This window comes from Berghia stephanieae, chromosome 13 (genome assembly GCF_034508935.2).
Source record: "Berghia stephanieae isolate SIO BIC M18660-M18661 chromosome 13, UCSD_Bste_1.3, whole genome shotgun sequence".
Classification (NCBI taxonomy): Eukaryota; Metazoa; Mollusca; class Gastropoda; order Nudibranchia; family Aeolidiidae; genus Berghia; species Berghia stephanieae.
This window is the reverse complement of record NC_088372.1, coordinates 24909717-24933504: the sequence shown is the minus strand read 5'-3', so window position 1 is coordinate 24933504 and position 23788 is coordinate 24909717. Positions and strand designations below refer to the sequence as shown.

Sequence of the window (23788 nt, the reverse complement as noted above, 5' to 3'; positions counted from 1 at the left end):
TACACAAATCTGTGTGTATCCATGAACGTTTATAGTCGGGTTAATACAGTTCAGTGAGCATTACTCATAAACGCGGATGGCAAAACACAAAAACAAAGACCTGAGTGACGTCATCTTCAAACTATCTATTGAGGTATAGATAGTATGAGCTAGGCTAAGAGGCTCACAACATTGCCATCCGGAAGTAAAACGGACTAACACACAAAACTATGTGTTACTTTTGAACTATTATAGCCAGGTTAATACAGTTTAGTGAGAATTACTCATAAACGTGGATGGGAAAAAGCAATAACAAAGATCTGGGTGACTTCAGCTTCATACTATCTATAACATTGATAGTAATGGCTTTTATACTGTGTTCTAAAAACTATGTCCAATATAGGATTCAGTAGTCGGAACGTCACTTCCTTCCTAATGACGCATGGTAACTTAGTAACACTGGCTCTTAACTATCGGAACAATGGCGGACGCTCGTATGAAATATTTCTCCGGCGAGCATAAAAGCGTTTCCAGAGGGAAAAAAACCCCATAAATTTGATCATGTTTTGATTTTTACACATTCTGATCACAAGGCATACGAAAAGGGAACTAAAAGTTCTAGCTAGCATGGAGAATAAAAAGTAATGATTTTCTTTGTTTAGAACCAAGATGGCCGTCATTGCCGGGCGCGTTACATCAGACTACTGAATCGTATTGATGTGTTTTACTTTTTTACTGACGCTTTTTACACGCTTTCTATAGATAGTATGCGCTTGGCAAAGAAACTTATAACATTGCCATCCGGAAGTATAACGGACCAACACACAAACCTATGTGTAATCTTGAAGGTTTTCTTGTCTGGTTAATACAGTTTAGTGAGAATTACTCATCAACGCGGACGGCAAAAAGCAATAATAAAGACCTGAGTGACGTCAACTTCATACTATCTATAGATAGAACGAAGATGACGTCACTCAGGTCTTTGTTATTGTTTTTTTTTGCCATCCGCGTTTGTAAGTAATTCTCACTAAAATGTATTAACCAGACTATAAACGATCATGGTTACACAAAGATTAATGTGTTCGTCCGTTATACTTCCGGTTGGCAATGTTGTGAGCTTCTTAGCCAAGCGCACACTTTCTCTAGTTCCAATGAGTTTCTCGCCCAATGTTTCTGCCATTGTGTTTTCTTGGAAATGAAAACAACTCACCTTGTCGTGCCACTTGCTGAAGTCAATAAGATCGTATTTTGACTTATAGATAGTTCGAAGATGACGTCACTCAGGCCTTTGTTATTGTTCTTGTCATCCGCGTTTGTGAGTTGTTCTCACTAAACTGTATTAACCAGACTATAAAAGTTCATGGTTACACAGAGTTTGCGTGTTGGTCCGTTATACTTCCGGATGGCAATGTTGTTAACTCCTTGGCCAAGCGCATTCTATCTATAAATTCAACCCGTGCTCATCCAAGTGTTGTTTTTTACCGGAAAAACACACTTAGTGAGTACATGCTCCAAATGCAGTATTGCTTTGAGATTTTAACGAAAACTTGTTATTGTGGCTTTATTATTCAAGTTGGATAATTCAGCGCTTGATCGAACAAATGTCTTTGATTTATTCTGGGATTGAAGTTTCTGTTGTTTCCAAGGATTTTGGCGTCTGAGTATTTGTAAGGATCCAAAATTGTATTCACATAGCTTTATTATTGCTGTTATCGCAGAGCGTATGAATGGAAATGTATATCTACTTGTTCTACATTTTGTGTCTAAATATCGACTAAAAGATCGTAGGAGAATATTTTCATATTTTAAAGGATGTGTCTTGTCATTGAGAATTCCGAATGTTTTCCTCTCAACAGCTCTTCTTATGTAGTGTTTGTTGTTCAATGCTTTTCAGTTTGTAATTCATTATGTTACCCGATTCTTTAATTATTGTATTTGATTTTGATTTCTCTGTCACTCCACACCCTCCCCACCAGATTATTAAACTGAAAGTTACTATGCTAAGTAGAAGGGAATTATAGATTTGCAACATTGTTTTACTGCTAACATCAAAATGTCTACATTTCCGGAGAATACACATTCTTTGACAAAGTTTCCTAGAGATGCCATCTACATGAGATTTGATATTAAGTGATTCGTCAATGATCACTCCTAAATATTTGAATTGCTCAAAAAAGTTCAACTTTTTGTTTATTTATTTCGATGGCATTTGGAGGAACTTGGCTTTGTTTGAAATCAAAAATGTGTTCTTTTGTTTTTGATACATTAAGTATATGTGTATATATATATATATATATATATATATATATATATATATATATATATATATATATATATATATTCAGGGTTGATGGATATTTTAGCTCTAAGGATCTATAACGGTGGAGAATAGGGGGAAAAGTCGTGATATCAAACCCGCTACTCATTTGGTTCCTACATATCCTTGGAAGTGTGTATGTAACCAGTCCTACCGAGTACTAATAATGAATAGGTATACATAAAGGCGGCATGACTATTTCAGTAGCAGGATGTATAGGCATGTTCTTCGGATTACGGAACGTAAAAGAGCGATGGCGGATGATTCTTTTCGACGAAGAGCATATGTCTAGACTAGAAAATAAGATGCCATCACTCTGAAACTCAGAAGATCATTTACACAAGGTATGTATTCAGCCCTCCGGTAGAGTGGTTTTACACATCCAGTGAACAAGAAACCAGTTGTTCCTGAACAACAGCAACATGTAACATGTATAACGAGACATGTCACCTGTTAGGCGAGATTACATTTTTTTCGACAGAGACGACACTGGTACTCATTTTACACCTGGGTACGGTGAGAAAATGTGAGTAAAGAGCTCTTTCCAAGGACCCAACTATGCGCCGAGCGAGGCTCGAACCCAAGACTTTCCGATCAGAAAGCGGGTGTCATACCACAAGACCACATAGTCGCACAACTCTTGAGAAATTGAGTATTAAGATAAGAACCGAAAGAGGAGGAAATAAGAGAGAAGGAAGGGGGTTGGGGGTGGGTGGGGGGCGTGGGGGTGGGGGCGGGTGTAATGATAAAAGTGCTATCAATTCAGTGTCAATAAGATGTTGCATAAGGTCTTTTGTTTGTTCTACAATGTGATACCATTCAAAATTGAAAGGTAATATTGAGTGGCGATCGACAGGGGATTTCACTAGAATCAAATCAAGTTCCCAGTGCCTGGTAGTTCTGCGGCTTTTCTGTCTTGTGGTATAACACTCGCCTTTGGATCCACAGGTCCTGGGTTCGATTCCCGCTCTGAGCGGCGCATAGTTGAGTAGTTGGAAACGGTTTTTTACTCACTTTCTCTCACCGAACTCAGGTGTAAAATCGTTCCTGGACGTTTACAGCGTTGTTTGTGTCCAAAAATAAAATTAATATCGCCTGAAAGACATTATGTCTTGTCCTGCATGCGATTTCTATCGTTTGGCTTGGGATTACTCCGGATTACCCCGGCGTGCACATATTTGCAGGTCTGATAACCCAATTCATTATGGGCTCATTGCTGTAATGGAAAACTGGAAAAAAATTGATGCAAGATATTTCCCATTACAACGACGTTAAACTAGACCCATAAGTGGGTTCGGATATCAGACCTGCATATATGTACACATCAGATTACCTGAAAACACCCCTACGTTATAACGTTAGGAGATAATGGAATGCGACGTAATATTCACACCATTCATACAGGGCAATATCAAATAAACGTGCTCAAAGCGCTTAGAAACAGCAACACTTATCATGTGGGACGAGACACGACGACAGGAGGGGGCATTACAATTTAATTAATTATTTTTCTGATAGAGACAAACAACCGTGTTAACCGCCAAATACTCATTCTTCATCGGACTACGGTGAGAGAATGTGAGTAAAGAGCATTCTCCAAGTACTCATCTTTGTCCCGATCAGAGCAAGATTCGAACCCAGGACCTTCCGATCGTACCACAAGACCACATCGCCTTCCATGTGACATTCCCTGAGGAGACCCGCTTACCTCCACCATTTTTAAAGCACAGGTATGGAAACCTCCAGACATTCCCCAGTCCAACAGCGTAACCCACCAGGGTAAAGATGAACTCCAGCTGTTTGCCCCAGACGTCACGTGTTTCCTGGGAATAATAATAAAATAAAAATAAATAAAATTCCCTTTATTCATCCCCAAGGGGAAATTTGTCTTTAGGGTCTATTCCAAGAGAAGACTGGAATAACCCAGGCGTCAGCCGCAGAGCAGCGCCGCAAAGTGAGCTAGGGCGAGGTGACTTGCTCAAGGCCACACAACGCAGCGGCGGGTGATTGAACTCGGTACCTTTCGGGTAGGAAGCAAAGACCGTACCACTGAGCCACGCTTCCCCTGAATAGAACATGAGGGAAATTTGACCATCGCCATTGTTAACTTATAGCCTAACACTGCCCAAAATATGACGTCAAAATATGGGTCTTAATGGGTTTTAGCGTAGCTATAGTAAACATATAGATAGAATGCGCTTGGCCAAGGAGTTCACAACATTGCCATCCGGAAGTATAACGGACCAACACACAAACTCTGTGTAACCATGAACATTTATAGTCAGGTTAATACAGCTTATTGAGAACAACTCACAAACGCGGATGGCAAAAACAATAACAAAGGCCTGAGTGACGTCATCTGCATACTATCTATAGATATTGTTATTGTTTTTGCCATCCGCGTTTGTGAGTTGTTCTCACTAAACTGTATTAACCAGACTATAAAAGTACATGGTTACACAGAATTTGTGTGTTGGTCCGTTATACTTCCGGATGGCAATGTTGTGAACTCCTTGGCCAAGCGCATTCTATCTATAGCCTGGCACTGACCAAAAAACGACGTCAAAAATAATGCCTTTGGCCACAAAAGAAAACAAATCGTGAGTTGTATTCAATAGTTCAACCAATGGGATTACTTGTTTCCTTGAGCTCTACTAACTACAACTCACTCGACGGTGCAAAAACCTCAAAAATGACCTCAAACTTTTCGTACTGGTGGGTTCTCGTGTCAGGCTATAGATAGTTCGAAGATGACGTCACTCAGGCCTTTGTTATTGTTTTTGCCATCCGCATTTGTGAGTTGTTCTCACTAAACTGTATTAACCAGACTAAAAAAGTTCATGGTTACACAGAGTTTGTGTGTTGGTCCGTTATACTTCCGGATGGCAATGTTGTGAACTCCTTGGCCAAGTGCATTCTATCTATAAGTTAACGATGGCTACGATCGTTGGTCTAAAACTAAAAATGTACCCTAGATTGAGGTAATGAAGAACAGTTGGTGTAACTAAAACCAGCACCTCATTTTGAACGATATATTTTTTTAAAGAAACAAAAAAAAAAAAAACAAAAAAAAAAACAAAAAAAAAACAACAAAAAAAAAAACAAACAAACAAAAAGAAAAAAATAACAAAAAACAAACAAGAGTACTTGAGCTTTCATATAGCGCGATATCCACTAAGCGTGCTCAGAGCACTTAAAAAGGGTCCTTGACCAATAGCGACACGTAACATAAAGAAAGAGACATGACATTACATTTTTTCGGACAGAGACAACGCTGTTAACGGCCAAGTACTTGAGCACAGTGAGAGAATTTGAGTAAAGGACCTTTTCCAAGGACTCAACTATGCGCCGAGCGATGCTCAAACCCAGGACCTTCAGATCCGAAAGCGAGTGTCATACCACAAGACCACTTAGCCACAAAAATTAGATAGATTTCTTTCCCCACACTATAGAACATCCGATAGATTACTTCAATGTTAAGATATTATATCATAATATATATATATATATATATATATATATATATATATATATATATATATATATATATATATATATATATATCTTATTATCATCATCGAATACTTTATCGAGTATAATTTAAATCCAAGGTAATGTCAAACTCTAAACTCATAAACTTCTTCTTCTTCTTCTTCTTCTTCTTCTTCTTCTTCTTCTTCTTCTTCTTCTTCTTCTTCTTCTTCTTCTTCTTCTTCTTCTTCTTCTTCTTCTACTACTTCTTGTTATCATTACTATTGTTATATTATTATGATTATAATTATTGTTATTATTATTATTATTATTATTATCATCATCATCATCATCATCATCATCATCATCATCATCATCATCATCATCATCATCATCATCATCATCATCATTATTATTATTATTATTATTATTATTATTATTATTATTATTATTATTATTATTATTATTATTGTCATCATCACCAATAAAATCATCATCGTCGTCACCATTATTAATATTAAACACATTAAACAAAAAACCAGAATTCCATTTCTTCCCACACATACCTCCACCGCTGCTGTCATCGCGAAAGCTCCCTGCCTGCTACCGTATCCAAGGGAAATTATCTGTGATTATTCTATACAACGCCTATGTATACCATACCATGTAGTGTAGGTACTGTACTGTAATAATAGTAGGTAGGTGGGTACCTAATGCTTGGTCATGGTTATCAATATTATTGGCTTGTTGGAGACTCTTGGCTTTAACAACTTTCAATCACGGACTTCCCTGTCGCTAAACCGACAAACCGACAAACTGACAGACCGGCCGACATACATACCGATAAATGGACATTCCCATACCCATGTTCCTATAACTACTGATAACCATAACGTGTTTGACCTAAAATGACAAATTAAACTTTTAAACAAAATTTGGCCAGAAAATGAAATCCTTAGTTATATCTTTTAAAGTGACCTTCAACTTATCAACAATAAAAAAATCAATCCTAAGACTTCAAAGCAAGACATGCAGTCAGTAAAAAATATTCTCGGGTTTATTTTTTTCTGGCATGTTCGAGATGATAGTAATAGAAGGATTTATGAAGAATTTATTTCATGCCAAAATCTAAAATAGACGTTTTGACCTCGTTAGCCACTGTTGTCTCTGTGTTCTACAATTTAAGGATAATTTGGTTAAATCGTTGACTGGGAGTCCGATATCACTCGACCTAAACTTAATGATTCCTGAATTTTATCTAGCGCACTAACCAGTGCACCTGCTCAAATCGCTTTACAAACGGTTCCAAGCCAACAGAAACATGCAAAGCTTTATTAGGATATATTTTCGACTGCCAGAGTACGAGTACTTTGGAGAAATTGATGGAAGTGTCTATTCCAAGGACTCGATATTGTCCTTGCAGCGAGAAGATTTTGCTTGTTTTTTTCTGGTGGTATTTTTTGTTTGTTTGTTTTGTTTTGTTGTTGTCTTTTTTTTATTTTTGGAGTGATGGTTTTCTTCTTTCCTACTTTATTTTTGCTTTTGCTCTGACTTTAATAGGTATTTTTATTTTATACATTTAGCTGGAAAATTTTTGAGGGAACTTTGATGGCAAAGTTGATATAATCAGCCTATCGATGTCGCCACAAAATGACGCTATAACGTCCTTTCAATTATAAAAGCTATTTTGCTATTTGGCCATGTGCTGTTATTGAAAGTAATTTTAAGTTATCCTGAACTAACCAACAGGGGTCTCAGTATCATTTACAATTCCTGGAATGTCGTGTTACATAAAAATTGTGTCTATAAATAGGCCCATTCCATGTCAAGTGGACACAATTGTCGGAAATTGGGAACCACATCCCTTTTGATTTTCCTCAAACTTGGCTCAATTGAAGATACTTATGAGACATGATTGGTATTTTGTTCTATTTTGAAATTGTTATATTCCGTTTTGTTTATTACTTTTTACAAGAAGTTTATATTGTTTTTGTTTTTTTTTAAATATATAAACACAGCTCACAGCTTCTAGCAGCTTAGTATAACTAAGACTTTTATATACTTAAAAAAAAAAGAAGAAATGTTAGCATTGAAGACATCCCGGGTCTGTTACCGACTGGGGGCCATGTCACTCCCATTCGGACCGAAGGTACTGGGCTCGATTCCCGCTCTGAGAGACGCACAGTTAAGTCCTTGGTGAAAGGCTCTTTACTCACATTCTCTCATCGCACTAAAGTGTAAAATCAGTATATTATGGCCTTAGCAGCGTTGTTTGTGTCGAAAAAAAAAGTATAATTTCGCCGACAGGCGTCATGTCCCGCCCTTTACGTTAAGCGTTGTTGTTGGCTTGGTACCCGTTGTAAAGCGCTTTACGCACGTTTCGTGGACATTCACCTACATAAAAGCTCCAGTTTTAAAGGTTTTTTTTATTGTTCTGTTTTCTACAATTTGTTTTTTTTTTATGTTTGTTTATTTTTTTGTTTGCTTTTATGTTTTGGCTTTGTTTCGTTTGTATTTGTTGTTGTTCTCTCTTATTTTTACCTTGAGATTTTATTGTCGTCGTCCGACGTGCACTTATTTGCAGGCCTGATAACCCAATTCCTTATGGGCTCATTGTTGTTATGGAAATTAAAAAAAAAAATGACGCAAAGTATTGTCCATTACAACAATGTTAAACTATGCCCATAAGTGAGTTCGGATGTCAGACCTGCATATATGTACACTTCGTTGCCGTCCCAGTCACTCGAAATTATATCCGAATTGAGACGATGTGTCACATTTACGGTCATACTGGGATGGTGAACTATTTCATGTGTAAATTTTTTGTCTATGACTTTATTTTCCATGACAAGCCGTGAAATCAACACGGTATTTCAACAACGAAGAAAGCGTTACAATGAATTAATTAATAGTGATTGGTCGTACCAGCTGTCTTTGTGTGTGTGTGTGTGTGTTTGTGTGTGTGTGTGGGTGTGTGTATGTGTGTGTGTGGGTGTGTTTGTGTGTGTGTGTGGGTGTGTGTGTATGTGTGTGTTTGTGTGTGTGTGTTTGTGTGTGTGTGTGTGTGTTTGTGTGTGTGTGTGGGTGTGTGTGTATGTGTGTGTGTGGGTGTGTTTGTGTGGGTGTGTGTGTATGTGTATGTGTGTGTGTGGGTGTGTTTGTGTGTGTGTGTGGGTGTGTGTGTATGTGTGTGTGTATGTGTGTGTGGGTGTGTTTGTGTCATTGCATTAAAATCATCAAACAACGTTACACCGATTGGTCAAGGTTGGTTTAGTCCTTGAGAACCATCGTGCCGTACACAGGGAGTTATCCCATAAACCTGGGTGGGGTTCCTGACCTCCCATAGTGGGCAGGGAGGCACTTACTGTGTCTTCTATCCCCCTTCCTGGGTGGGGTTCCTGACCTCCCATAGTGGGCAGGGAGGCACTTACTGTGTCTTCTATCCCCCTTCCTGGGTGGGGTTCCTGACCTCCCATAGTGGGCAGGGAGGTACTTACTGTGTCTTCTATCCCCCTTCCTGGGTGGGGTTCCTGACCTCCCATAGTGGGCAGGGAGGTACATACTGTGTCTTCTATCCCCCTGTGTCTGTTTTCCAACATGCTTTCTGTCTTTGTCTTGGAATAAGATTACTTGGTTTTGTCCTTACTGACCCTGGCCGGAGTCCTTGACTGGGAGGGAAACAGTCAAATGTATAGTTATAGTTATAGTTTTGGGAGATGATATTTTTTTCCTTGTAAATCATCTCTCTGTTATGCACAGTATTATGTTTTGTTATTACATTATATATTTGGAAACATTTGAGTGTTTTCCTCTTAGTAGGTAGGGACCTGTGCTTGTGTCTGGGTGAGACTTTTAGGTGATCTCAAACTATGCACACTGATAGTGTGCTCTTGGAATCTACATCTGTTCCCTATTTAAACCAGTTCCCCTTTGTCTGCCTTATTCTTGGTTGCTTTAATTAGTAATTCTAGAAAATTTAACTATCCCATTTTCTTCCTTTTTACTGGCGCTGATATGACCTTAATGTGTTGCAAGCGCCGTAAAACCCTTAAAAACAAAAAACAATATCCCATAAACCAGAATTGGATTCAATAGTCTGATGTCACGCCGCCCGGCAACGGCGGCCATCTTGGTTCTAAACAAAGAAAATCATTACTTTTGATTTTTCATGCTGGCTAGAACTTTTCATATGCCTTGTGATCAGAATGTATAAAAGTCAAAACATGATCAAATTTATGGGTTTTTTTTCCTCTGGATACCCTTTATGCTCGCCGGAGAAATATTTCATACGGGCGTCCGCCATTGTTCCGATAGTTTAGAGCCAGTGTTACTAAGTTACCATGCGTCATTAGGAAGGAAGTGAAGTTACGACTATTAAATCCAATTTAGATAGAACGAAATCTAAGTCACTCAGCCCTTTGTTATTGTTTAGAACCAGCCATATTTATTATTTTCTAAAAATGCGATAATATGTTCTATATAGATAGTTCGAAGATGACGTCATTCAAGTCTTTGTTATTGTTTTTTGCCATCCGCGTTTATGAGTAATGCTCACTGAACTGTATTAACCTGACTATAAACGTTCATGGATACACACAGTTTTGTGTGTTGGTCCGTTATACTTCCGGATGGCAATGTTATGAGCTTCTTTGCCAAGCGCATACTACCTATAGGTCAAACGGGCAGACTGAATATTACTCTGTCGTCAACCTGTGTTTTTTTCCTCTTTTAGTTATGTATTTATGTTTTCAGTGTTTTCTGTTGTTGGCTGAGCCCGAAACGTTACTCGTGAGGCGGATTTAGCTCTGTTTTCATCATCATCATTGCCTTTTTCACCCTGGGTCAGGGTATAGGCCACAGACAAACATTTTCCACCCTTCTCTATCATCATCATCATTGCCTTTTTCACCCTGGATCAGGGTATAGGCCACAGACAAACATTTCCCACCCTTCTCTATCATCACCATCATTGCCTTTTTCACCCTGGGTCAGGGTATGGGCCACAGACAAACATTTTCCATCCTTCTCTATCCCGAGCTAACTTTTTTTTTATCTCATTCCAGGTCTTACCACTTCTCTGTATATCAGCTTCTTTAATTCTTCTCCATGTTAAATTCTGTCATTCCAGAAACTCTTCGGTCGCCCAAGCCACACGGGGAAGCTCTGTTTTGAAGCTGTTTTATTACTTTTTACAGTCCACAGCTAGGTAGACATTCTTTATTCAATATAATGTGTTAAAAAGAAAACTTTGGTGCCACAAAGCATCTATTCTGGGTTTTGAAGGTATATTCAATACTGCTAAGGGTAAAATATTAAGTTGTAAAGTTAATTATAGTTACTTCTATTTCTTGCCTCTGAAAACTACGACTTTTTACCATTTCAAGTAGGCAGGTCTGTTTCCATCAACCAGTAGTTATTAAAGGTAATAAATCTCTATTAGAGAACCACATTGTTATTGATAATGATGATAATATAACTGTCAAACCGAGACTTCACCAATGGTTCAGTGGGGAGAATATTATTATAAATAAATATCTTACTGTTATAATCATGGGAGTATAGAGAGCATTCGCTTCACAATCAAAGGGACCAAGATCGATCCCGGGTGTAGTCGAGATTTTTTTTCTGACCTCCCCTGTCCACCCAGCAGTGATTTCACGCTATAGATAGTTCTTAGTTGACGTCACTCAGGTCTTTGTTAGTGTTTTTTGCCATCCGCGTTTATGAGTAATGCTCACTGAACTGTTTGAACCTGACTATAAAGTTCATGGATACACACCGTTTTGCGTGTTGGTCCGTTATACTTCCGGATGGCAATGTTCTTAGCCAAGCGCATACTATCTATACCAACCGGGATAAATTTCCGCTTCACGGGCCGATTGGTACTGTGCGCTTAGCTAAGGAACTCACAACATTGCCATCCGGAAGTATAACGGACTAACACACAAAACGATGTGTTGACCTCGAACGTTTATAGTCTGTTTAATACAGTTTAGTGAGAATTACTCTAAATACGGATGGCAAAAAACAATCGCAAAGACCGAGGTGACGTCAATTTCGTTCGATCCATAAATTGTTAAATAGTCTAATACCGATGACAAAGGTCTACGTTTCGTAATAGTCGGGTCTTGGGTTCGACTTTGGCCATCGTTATCTTTTCGCCTGACACTGACCAAAAAATGATTTCTCAAGACCATTCTTTGGCCACAAAAGAAAACAAATCGTGAGTTGTATTCAATAGTTCAACCAAAAGGACCACTTGGTTCCATAAGCACTACTTACAACTCACTAGGCGGTGCAAAAACCAAATAATGACGTCAAAATACCAGTCCTTCTGGGTTTCAGTGTCGGGCTATAGACAGTATGCGCTTGGCCAAGGAGTTCACAACATTGCCATCCGGAAGTATAACGGACCAACACACAAAACTGTGTGTAACCATGAACTATTATAGTCTGGTTAATACAGTTTAGTGAGAACAACTCACAAACGCGGATGGCAAAAAAAACAAAAAACAATAACAAAGGCCCGTGTGACGTCATCTTCGTTCTATCTATAGATAGCATGCGCTTGGCTAAGGAGCTCACAACATTGCCATCCGTATGTAAACGAACCAACACACAAAACTATGTGTAACATTGAACGTTTATTGTCTGGTTAATACAGTAAAGTGAGAATTACTCATAAACACGGATGGCAAAAAGCAATAACAAAGATCTGAGTGACGTCAACTTCATACTATCTATAGTTTCACGTCTTATTTTTAGGTTTGTGCAGCGTCTAGTGAGTTGTCATTAGTAGAGCTCAAGGAAACAAATGATTCAATTGGTTGAACTATTGAATACAACTCACGATTCGTGTTCTTTTGCGCCATTTTTTCGTCAGTGTCAGGCTAAAAACAGGATGCGTTTGGCTAAGAAGCTCATAACATTGCCATCCGGAAGTATAACGGACCAACACACAAAACTGTGTGTATCCATGAACGTTTACAGTCTGGTTAATAGATAGAATGCGCTTGGCCAAGGAGTTCACAACATTGCCATCCGGAAATATAACGGACCAACACACAAACTCTGTGTAACCATGAACTTTTATAGTCTGGTTAATACAGTTTAGTGAGAACAACTCACAAACGCGGATGGCAAAAACAATAACAAAGGCCTGAGTGACGTCATCTGCATACTATCTATACAGTTCAGTGAGCATTACTCATAAACGCGGATGGCAAAAAACAATAACAGTAACAAAGACCGGAGTGACGTCATCTTCAAACTATCTATAAGTTAGCGATGGCAACGGTTCGATTCTCCAATGCCGTACATTTTTTATTCATTTATTGTCTCCGAGCGTTTGTCTACTTCTCACGTCCAAAGTTCTCGTTTATTGCTCTATTCGTTCTATACCTGAGATGTTTGATTTAAAAATTGAGCAATTATATAGCACAATATCTACTTAACGAGCTCCAAGCGCTTTATTAGGGGTCCTTAGCCAAAAGGAAAACATATCATATAGGTCGAGACATGACGCCTGTTAGGCGATAATACTTTTATTTTATTACGACATAGACAACGCTGTTAATACCTGAGTACAGGTGAGAGAATGTAAGTAAAGAGCCTATTCCAAGGACTCAACTATTCGCCACTCAGAGCGAGAATCGAACCCAGGATCTTCCTATCCGAAGGCGACTGTCTTACCACTAGACCACACTATTGCAACACAGACGTGTACGTAGATGCTGGTCATAAATACCAAATTGCTATGGTCAGATTGTTCATAATGGAAAATCTTTCAAATCAACGCAAAATATATATTGTCCATAGGGCTAAGAGGGGGGGGGGGGGGGAGGGGGGGGGGGGGAGGGGGGCGGCGAAGGTGTCGAGTAGTTAAGGCATTGCACTGTGATCTGGAAGGGTTAGGGGCCCCGCTGAAGGCTCATTCGTTTTTATTCCTTGGGCAAGATTATTAACCCCTAATTCGCTCACTTGAACAACATGGGTGATTCCTGTTGACATCAGACATCTTGTTTGATGAATTACCAATATTCCTTCGTGGAATGCCTAGGAGTCGATATCTTTTGATGTGGCGGTGGAATTTGGAAATAATGTTTAATGTAAGGCCATAAAGGCTTTCGGTTAACAGAACTGCAAATGTGTGCACATCGCTTGATACGAAGACGTCATAGAATTCATAATATAGAACCAATTTTAATTTACTGGAGACCAGGAATAGGCAAACATAAGGAAAATGGTCAAACCATGTTCTGCCATACTTGAAAAAACGCATATTTAGAAATTTGGCCAAAATGCTTTTTTCCTCAAAATCGATCGATTAAAATCACCCTCATCTTGGCAAAACTTTCCAATCCTGGGATTATGCGAAGTCTTCCTTAACGTGAAAGATTTGGGTATTTTCATCAAGATAAAGGTCATTTTAATCTATCGATATTTGAAGGACGAATGTTCTGGGCAAATTTTTTAACCCGTGACTCTATCAGAGTACGCGATTTTATCTATGACTTTTAAGTGGCTTTATAGAATTATATCCCTGACTATGATTTACTATAGGCATAAAATCGATTTCCCGCTAATTATCAATATGGAAAGGGGGGGGGGGGTTGCTATAAGCAAATAGATATATTAAGTGAGAGAGGAGGGAGGGGGTGAGATATAAATCAGTGCGAAGGAAGCTGGGAGAGAGAGAGAGAGAGAGAGAGAGAGAGAGAGAGAGAGAGGGAGAGAGAGAGAAATAGAGAGAGAGAGGGAGAGAGAGAAATAGAGAGAAAGAGAGAGGGAGAGACAGAAATAGAGAGAGAGGGAGAGGGAGAGAGAGAGAGAGAGAGAGAGAGAGAGAGAGAGAGAGAGAGAGAGAGAGAGAGGAAGAAGAGCGGGCAGAGTTGGGTAAAGAGAGAAGGAGATGGGGAGAACAATATAGGGGAAGAGATAGTGAAAAGATAAAGAGAGAGAGAGAGAGAGAGAGAGAGAGAGGGGGAGAGATAGATAAGTAGAAAATAGATAGATAAATAGATAAATTGATAGAGAGATAGAGAGATAGAGAGAGAGATAGAGAGAGAGATAGCAGATAGATAGAGAGGAAGGGAGGGAGGGAGACGGATTAGTCCAGACTTGATTTAAGGTTTATTTTCTATTTTGGCTTTCTGCTTATTTTATTTAGACGTCTCAATGTTATGTCCAAAAACATATTTCCTTAAATGTCATGCCGAAACCAATTAGATTATAATTGTCGATTGGCTTTAGTCTTATTTATAGAGTCTCCAGGTTGATTATCTATCACTTGTTTTCTTGTATGAATCATTGGAAATGACGTGTACTTGTTTTCTTGTTTGAATCATTGGAAATGACCTGTACTCGTTTTCTTGTTTGAATAATTGAAAATGACCTGTACTCGTTTTCTTGTTTGAATAATTGAAAATGACCTGTACTTGTTCTCTTGTTTGAATCATTGGAAATGACCTGTACTTGTTTTCTCGTTTGAATCATTGGAAATGACCTGTACTTGTTTTCTCGTTTGAATCATTGGAAATGACGTGTACTTGTTTTCGGGTCTGGTAACCTAAAGTGTTATAGCCTCATAAGTTTTAATGGAAATACTCTCAAACCAACCCAGAATATTGTCCATGACGACAATGTTGAAGCCCGTCCATAATTGCGCAAGTTTTTTAGAATGCGAAATTAAATAATATGGTCGTGTCGATTGAAGCCCACGATAAAAAAATCTGACACAGTGAATCAACGATGTGAGATGACCTTGAACTTAAAATTTAAGATTGTAGGTTATTTCAATGTGTATATGTAACCATTCCTCCGAAGGATTAAAAATCCAGGACTTTCCGATCCGAAGGCGGGTGGCACACTACTAGAGAGAGAGAGAGAGAGAGAGAGAGAGAGAGAGAGAGAGAGAGAGAGAGAGAGAGAGAGAGAGAGAGACAGAGAGAGAGTGAGTGAGAGAGAGAAAGAGAATGTGTGTGTGTGAGAGAGAGAGAGTGAGAGAGAGAGAGAAGATAAGTAGAAGTGAAATATCTGTTCAATGTTATATTTATCATTTAACGTTATAACAAGTGTAACTAAATGACAAATTGCCATATTTATGGACAATAAAGATATATTATTATTATACTAGATCACAACAAACTTCTTTGATTTAAAAAATATATAGCTATTTAACTTTGCTTATTTTTGCTTCACTCCAAAAAGAAAACAAATCGTTTTGACACATAACCACTAACACATTTGAACCGTACTGTCATTTAAAAAAAAAGCATTTTAAAAATTTGGCAAGAAAACTCGTCCTTCAAATACCGATCGTTAAAAATGACCCTCGTCTTGTCAAAAACTCTCAGACTTGTTACTTCCGTGGAGACTTTCTTCAAGGATTTTTAACATGACGTGGGTCATTTTAATATTTGATATTTGAAGGACGATTTTTCTGGCCAAAAACTAAAGATTGTGTTTTTCCAAAGTACATTTGTAGTAGTTATGCCCAGGCAGTACAAACTATCTTGCCATTCCTTCATATTATCATGTATCTCCGCAATCCCTACTAGACAAACAAATGTCTTAAGAAGTTCTTATCTGACCTACTTTGACCTCACACTCCAAAACTTCACGGGGCCAAAATGATTTAGGAGGTCAGTGTTTTCTAGGAATGTATGACCATGGTAATTTCTTGTCTGTTTGGACCACTTGACCAGGCAACGACCTCATTTAATGATAGCTGACCGTAGCGATCGTTAACTTGTAGCCCGACACATTAAGACCCACTCAGACCCATCTTTTGACGTCATTTTTAAGTTTGTGGACCACCTTGTGAGTTATCTTTAGTAGTAGTGGTCAAGGAAACAAGTGATTCCATTGATTGAACTATTGAGTACAACTTACGATTTGTTTACTTTTGTGGCCAAAGACTGGTCTATTCACGTCATTTGTTGGTCTGTGTCAGGCCATGAAATTGAATACCCGCTGCTCAGTGTGGCCTTGAGCACGTCACCTCATCTTAGCTCAGTTTACTGCAGCTCACGCCTGGGTTATTCCAGTCTTCCCTTGGAATATACCATCAAGACAAATTTCCCCAATGGGATGAATAAAGGGAATTTTATTTTTGATTTATTTCTGTAAATACAAGTGCTTACATTTCGAGATAGTGAAAAATTCCTTTTTACCTTTTGGATTGATGGGCTACATATGTGAGGCATCGCGTCAGTACGGAAATATCAGGGGGTGGAATTAAAAAATCCATACAAATAGCTTTGAAAAAGTGTATCGATGCATGAGTTTTAAATTTTAAAAAAGTATGGATCAGGAGCACCGGTGTAAAATAAAAATCAGAACAAGCATGTATAAAAGGTGACAGACAAAGCAAGGAAGAAAAATATAAGAAAAAATAAACGATCACAAAAAAATCAGTCTACCTTGACTGGGGATCGAACATCAGACCTTCTGATTACCGGTCAGACGTGCTTTTATTACACGTAATATAGTGTAATGGAAGCACGTCTGACCAATGTAATAGAAGCACGTCTGACCGGTAAGGTCTGAGGTTCGATCCCCAGTCGAAGTAGACTTTTTTGGGGAGGTTTTTTTTCTTGTATTTTGTCTTCCTTGCTTTTGTCTGGCACCTTTTATGCATGCTTGTTCTGATTTTTATCATGGAAATTTAACAGAACATTTAAAGATTTTAAAACCTATTTGCTCTTAAAGGATGCGAAACGATGCGATACAAATTTTTAAAAAAATAATCACCAAAACATTCAGTTTTACTCCAGTTTTGAGAAGTGTGAAACCAGTCCTCCAGATGACTAGATACATATATTGTGCAACTTATTTTTATGTTCCAGAGTGATGGGCGATGGGTCTTATTGTCTAGCCTTAACTCTCTCCTTACCGTTGATTTTCAGTATTTTCCAAAAAAAATGGCACCCTTACCCAGCAGAAAAATTGATTTTTTAAATTCAAACCATTTCCCTTCAAAACAATTTTATGTTCTTAGTAATAAAATAAAGATTATTGTGATGTACAAAATAAATCTCAATACGAAACAATGTATATTGTGTCGTAAGAAACGTGACAATTTTGCTGAAGGTGGTAAGGAGAGGGTTGCCGCATGCTGGTCGTTTACACCGGCCATCCATCCATGCTCTTCATAAGAAACTGCCTATACATCATCATGCTACTAAAATAGTTATGTATTAGTTATAAATGTCACCGTATGATTCAATGTTGTATACATTGTCCAAAAGACTGGTCACACACTTTTAATAAGTTGTGAACTGGAAGAGAGAAAGGTTTGTGACGTCACGCATTCTGCTTCTCATTAAAGACACGATAATAATAGGCACATAGATAACCACGCTTCTCAGACAGTCGCCATAATGTGTAAACAATGGCAGTAATCGGTAAACATAACGAATTCCGTCGGCTGATCGATGGTATGTGACTCAGTAAAATGCCCACTGTTCTATTACTCAATCAATAGAACCAACACAGAAAACGTTGCGTAATCTTAGACGTTAATGATATGATTGAGAAAATTGTGTGATAAATAAAAATATTTTGTCATTCATTTAGCGTCATTAATTAGGGTGTTATACACACCTGCCAACTCACATGATAATTTCGTAAAAATTACGAATTTTTGGGTCCAAATTGACAATTGTATAAAGAATTCAATAAACTTCTTTAAAACAAAGTTTTGTTGCCAGAAATACTAGACTATATAATGGAGTTTAAAGCATTAATCTATGTATTTAAACACAGATTGGTCATTTGTAATAGTAGTTATAATGTCTACTGATTTTGATTAATTGATTTATTTATCTATCTATTTTCTTTTTAATTTTTGATCAGTGCTAGAGGAGAAAGTAGCTGGCAGAAAGGCACGGGGCAAACCAAGAAAGTCCTGTATAGAAAAGTGGATCCAACAACTGGCAAAAAGATAATCGACTGCTCGGTAATGGCCCTTGGCGTTCCATGACATTCAACCTCTGTTGGGAGACGGGACTTCGGTAAGGGTAAGTTCTAACGTCTACTGTATTATTATCCCTGAAAACTACGATTATTTCCAACTCCAAATAGGCTGCTCTGATTATGTCACAAAATATTTGAATATGATGTTTTGTTATCATCGTAATCCAAACGACAGCATAGGAGAGAGAAGGGACAGTATAAATTAAATAAATTTGTGACTTGCATTAATATTAAGTCAGTTATCTCCCTTTGACTATTTAGCCAATACCGACGGATTAATGGGTCATTTTCATTTACGCGCAGTGTGGGTTTTTTTTTTTTTGCCCCACGATCGTCCCGTCGGTGGGTTTCTTCGCCTGTCCAATTTTCACGTTTTTCCCTCAACCTGATCCGGTGTATGAGTACTACTCGGTGCTTGAATCTTTCTGATCCGGTGTTGTGCTTGAATATTATAGACCAGGGCCTGTTTTCATGAACGCAGACTAGCGCTTGGTCTCTGACTATCTCTGACTTTAGTCAACGGCTTTAAAAAATCGGGTTTCATGTGAGCTGACTAAGCTAGTCTCAGAGTAAAATGACGTCACCTTCGGACTAAGTTTGGCCAAGTTTTAGTCATTTGCTGAGGCAGGACTTCACAAGATTAGACTGAGACTAGTTACTCAAAGACGACATAGCGTCAACAAGATAGAAGCTATTTTTAAGATGAGAGAGCTTTGATTCGGAAGGAAAATACGTCGGTTACAAATGGTAGAGGCAAAAAGTGTCCTGTTGCTATTGACACTGGCTTAAAAAAAACTATAAGATAAGTGCAGATCGTCGAAAGTACACATTTTAAAAAGTAGAAACTAATAAGAACCTGAATCTAATCGGTTTGTGAGTTGCAAGTGACTTGAGACTCGAAATCGGAGGATTTGCGTCAAAGAACAACCAAATAAAGTATGGTGGCGACGAAAGTTATTCTGCTGGCTTTGTAACCGACCGAAATAATTTGATTCATCAGAACACACTTTCTCTTTTGTTTTATTATTTGGGTTTTAATTTTTTTTCTTTTGGTTAAATTTCTTTGGGTTTCAATCTCCGTGAAACTTCCATTGGCCTAAATATAGAATTGACAGTCGACGATGGGCAGCATTGCAGTCTATAACAGTCGACAGTCAATATCACTTAATTTGATTCATCCTGGCAAAAGTAAGTTAAAATATGAAAAAGAACGAAATATTATCTATACCGCATATGTTGCTAATTCCCTCTTTGGAAATATTTTGCTTTAAAAGTAAGAAGGCGGCTATCTTACTTGCTATCGAGTACTAGAGAGCGTAATGTTACCAGGACAAAACAGCCGAGTTAGCCACCGTCCAAGCAAGAGACTAGCTAGTCCGAGACTGAAAAGCGTTCATGAAATCCGATATGTTTTATTCACTTGCTCTGCTTAGGCTAAAGACTAGCAAGTCATTTACCAGACTAGTAAATTACTTAATCTAGTCCTCGTTCATGAAAACGGGCCCCGAAGTATGTTCTCGTCGACTGAACCTACTCTTCAATTGTGACTATAAATTCAATTTTCAGCAACCATTGCATGTGGATATCATACCCTTTTGGGACGGTGGGTAACAAATATGTGGCTATGTGGTCTTGTGGTATGACACTCGCTTTCGGATCGGAAGGTCCTGGGTTCGAGCCTCCCTCAACGCATAGTTGAGTCCTTGAAACAGGCTCTTTACTCATCTACTCGCATCGTTCTCGGGTGTAAAATGAGTACCTGGCCGTTAACAGAATCGGGTTTAAAATGAGTACCTTACCGTTAACAGAATCGGGTGTAAAATGAGTACCTGGCCGTTAACAGAATCGGGTTTAAAATGAGTACCTGGCCGTTAACAGAATCGGTGTAAAAAGTACCTACGTAACAGAATCGGGTGTAAAATGAGTACCTTGCCTTTAACAGAATCGGGTTTAAAATGAGTACCTGGCAGTTAACAGAATCGGGTTTAAAATGAGTACCTGGCCGTTAACAGAATCGGGTGTAAAATGAGTACCTTGCCGTTAACAGAATCGGGTGTAAAATGAGTATCTGGCCGTTAACAGAATCGGAAGAAAATGTAATATCGACCAACAGAGGAGACATGTCTCGTTCTACATGCTACGTGTTGCTGATGCTGGTCAGGGACCCTTTGTAAAGCACTTTGAGCATGTTTAGTGGATATTACGCTATATAAAAAGCTCAAACATCTCCAAAAAAGGGTATTTTTTCTCTCCAGTAGCAATGACTATGAAAAATGTTTTTTTTTCTCTTTTTGGGGAAAATTTTTGTCTAAAATTAAAGCTCTATCTCCACTGAGTAAAAATGTTTTTTGAATTTTGAAAATCCATTCATAAATAAACAAGTTATGCAGTTTCAAAGGTGTCATTTTTTTGGATGACCCGCAAATAGGAAAAAAACGCAAAAATATGGGACGCTTTTTCGGCATTCTTTTTCGACCTTTGGTTGTATCTTGCGTAATAAGTGAATTAAAAGATTGAAACTTGAAGAGCAAATTAGGATGGTGTTTTGTAAAATACGGGAAAAGTACTCGTCATATTCATATGAAATTTTACAACCAAAAAGAAGAAATGTTCATGTATTACCTTGTCAGCGACAAAACCTCCACGCCCGGTAGTTTTAGAAATAATTTACTTTAAAGAGTGAAAATCTATTGTTAACTGTCTTCTGGTAGTTGCACGAGTTTTGTCGCTTAAAATAATCTAAAATGACCTTTTTTCTAACTGTGTGACAACTTTCAGTCATATTCATCTATAAACAGCGTCGTAATTAATTTTTTTAAAATAGCATATACGAAACGGCTTCGTCCCATATTTTGACGCGAATTCGGGCACTTCGTGAGCGAAAAAGAGGCCCAAAGATTTGTGCGGGATAGTCATTGCTATCTCCAGAGAACAGCAGCATGAATTGTCTTTCTCAAATATTATAACTTTTGTTTAGCATCTTGCACCAAAATCAATCTGGAAATACTGAAAGATTGATGTTATTTTAATGAAGTTGTTTTTTTTAGCTTAACAATAACACGCCAAACACATTTAGCCTTGTCTATTTTTAGTTATATCAACGCTTTGTTAGGTTAAAATAGAATCAATGTCTAATTTGTTCTAGATAATTCGTTTTTCTTTTTAAATTGTACATTCCAATTTTCCTTTGTATTTTCTCACTCTTTATTTAGGTGGGGAATTGGGGGGGGGGGGGGGGGGGGGGGGGGGGGGTCTATTTTTGATTTGTTTTGCTTATGTTTTTCGGGGGTGGGATGGTTTTAATTTTCATCTGTTTTTCGGTTTTGTTTTGTTACATTTATTTTCTTAACTTCTGCAAGTAAAAGTAAATCTAAGTTCTTTTCTTTCATTTTTCAAATATTTTGTTCCGAGATGAGGAATTATGTTTCAAGTGATGTGATGTGGGTCAAGGTTACTTTATCTTATCTTATCTTTTAAAATGATAACTTGGATAATGAATCCGTCTAATGCCTTTTAGAAGAAATAATATCAAACGTCACTCAGCTCTTTGGTATTATTTTTTTTTTGCCAGCCGTCTTGATGAGCATTTCTCACTAAGATGAATTAATGTTGAAATTGGCCAGAATAATACTGTGTAAGAAAACTCAAATTCCTCTCAAGCATGATCGGACCTAGAAAATTCCATGTTACTCATGGAGAGGAGAAAAGCAAAATAAGAAAGATTGCACCCACTGTTCAACATCTACATCAGTGACATGCCTGCCAGCCAATCACTTCATCTACAGACGACTGGGTATTGGCACATCAAAAATAGAGAAGATAGTGAAGAAAAATCAAAGCTAAAGGAATATTTCGACCAATGGTATTTGAAGATGAACACAACAAAATCTGTGTCCACTACAGTTCATTTGACCATCAGACAGGCCACCAAAACCCTTAACTTTTTAGTTGATAGAAATATCCTGTCAGCGGACAAAAATCCAAAATACCTCGGTGTTACCCTCGACAGACAGCTTAACTACTAAAAACATATATAAAGGAACAGCAAACAAAATTGAGAAAAAAGAAACTGTCTGCTTAGAATATTAGCGGGGACCACCTGGGGAGCAACACATCAATTCCTAAGAACGTCAGAATTAGCACTCTGCTATAGCGTTGGAGAATACTGTGCTCCTGTTTGGACAAGAAGCCCCCACACGAAAATTCTCAACGTTAAACTCCGAGAATCCATGCGCATAATAACAGGATGCCTCAAATCAACACCAACCCCTTGACTCCTAACTATAAGCGCAGTCGCACCACCAAAACTCAGACGAGAAGAAGCAACCCAAAAAGTCCCCCACCAAACTGAAAGACCTCACCCTATTTACCCCATAAAATACCCATCATAAATGAAGCTCCCAAATCCAGAAAGCCCTTCTACGATTCAGAGCTGAAAAAAGCCTTCGATATTGGGGAGGGAATATTGGACAAAGACCATGCCCGAGGTAGGTGGGGTAATCAAAGACCCAACAGAATTTATGTCAGGCTTCAGGAATGGCCATCGAACACAGTTTGTTGCCTCAAACCGACTACTGACAGGCCACACAGGACTGTTGCAAACATGCATCGATGGGGTCCGAAGGAGTCGGCTGACTGTCCCCATTGTTAAGAAACGCCAGAGACAGCAGACCACATAATCTTACGCTGCCTTGTGACGAGAATGGAGGGAGGTTTCGAGGATGTCCTCAACTGCAGTGACGAATTTAAAGACTGGCTGGATGATACAATTTTGTGAACTATTCATAAAAATGGTTGGCAAAAACAAATAGCTGACTGACGTCTGTTTCGTTCAATATCTTAGAAAAACACAACCCCCCCCCCCACACACACACATGACTTAACAAGGAACGTTTCAGACTCAAAACCCTTCATCAGCCAGTTACACAATAATTTAAAACCTGAAGATATCATTTAAAAATTGGAAGAATACCAGTTTGTCACAGCCCACAGTGGGAAAGCATACCCGTTTGTCAGAGTCCAAGGTGATCTCAAACTAAGTAC

The 23788-nt window shown here is 38.3% G+C and overlaps 1 protein-coding gene across 1 annotated transcript in view; it reads right to left on the bottom strand.

Moving 5' to 3' along the window:
• Nucleotides 1–6582, bottom strand: part of LOC144958806 (sodium- and chloride-dependent glycine transporter 1-like) — a 39020-nt gene extending 32438 nt beyond the window's left edge. Inside the window, exons 1-2 of the mRNA XM_078891017.1 lie at nucleotides 6334–6582; nucleotides 4005–4119 (exon numbers count right to left, since the gene is read on the bottom strand). Of these exons, the coding sequence (XP_078747143.1) occupies nucleotides 4005–4119; nucleotides 6334–6351 (133 nt within the window). The 5' untranslated portion in view covers nucleotides 6352–6582. The remainder of the gene's footprint in view (nucleotides 1–4004; nucleotides 4120–6333) is intronic.
• Nucleotides 6583–23788: the final 17206 nt, after the last annotated feature.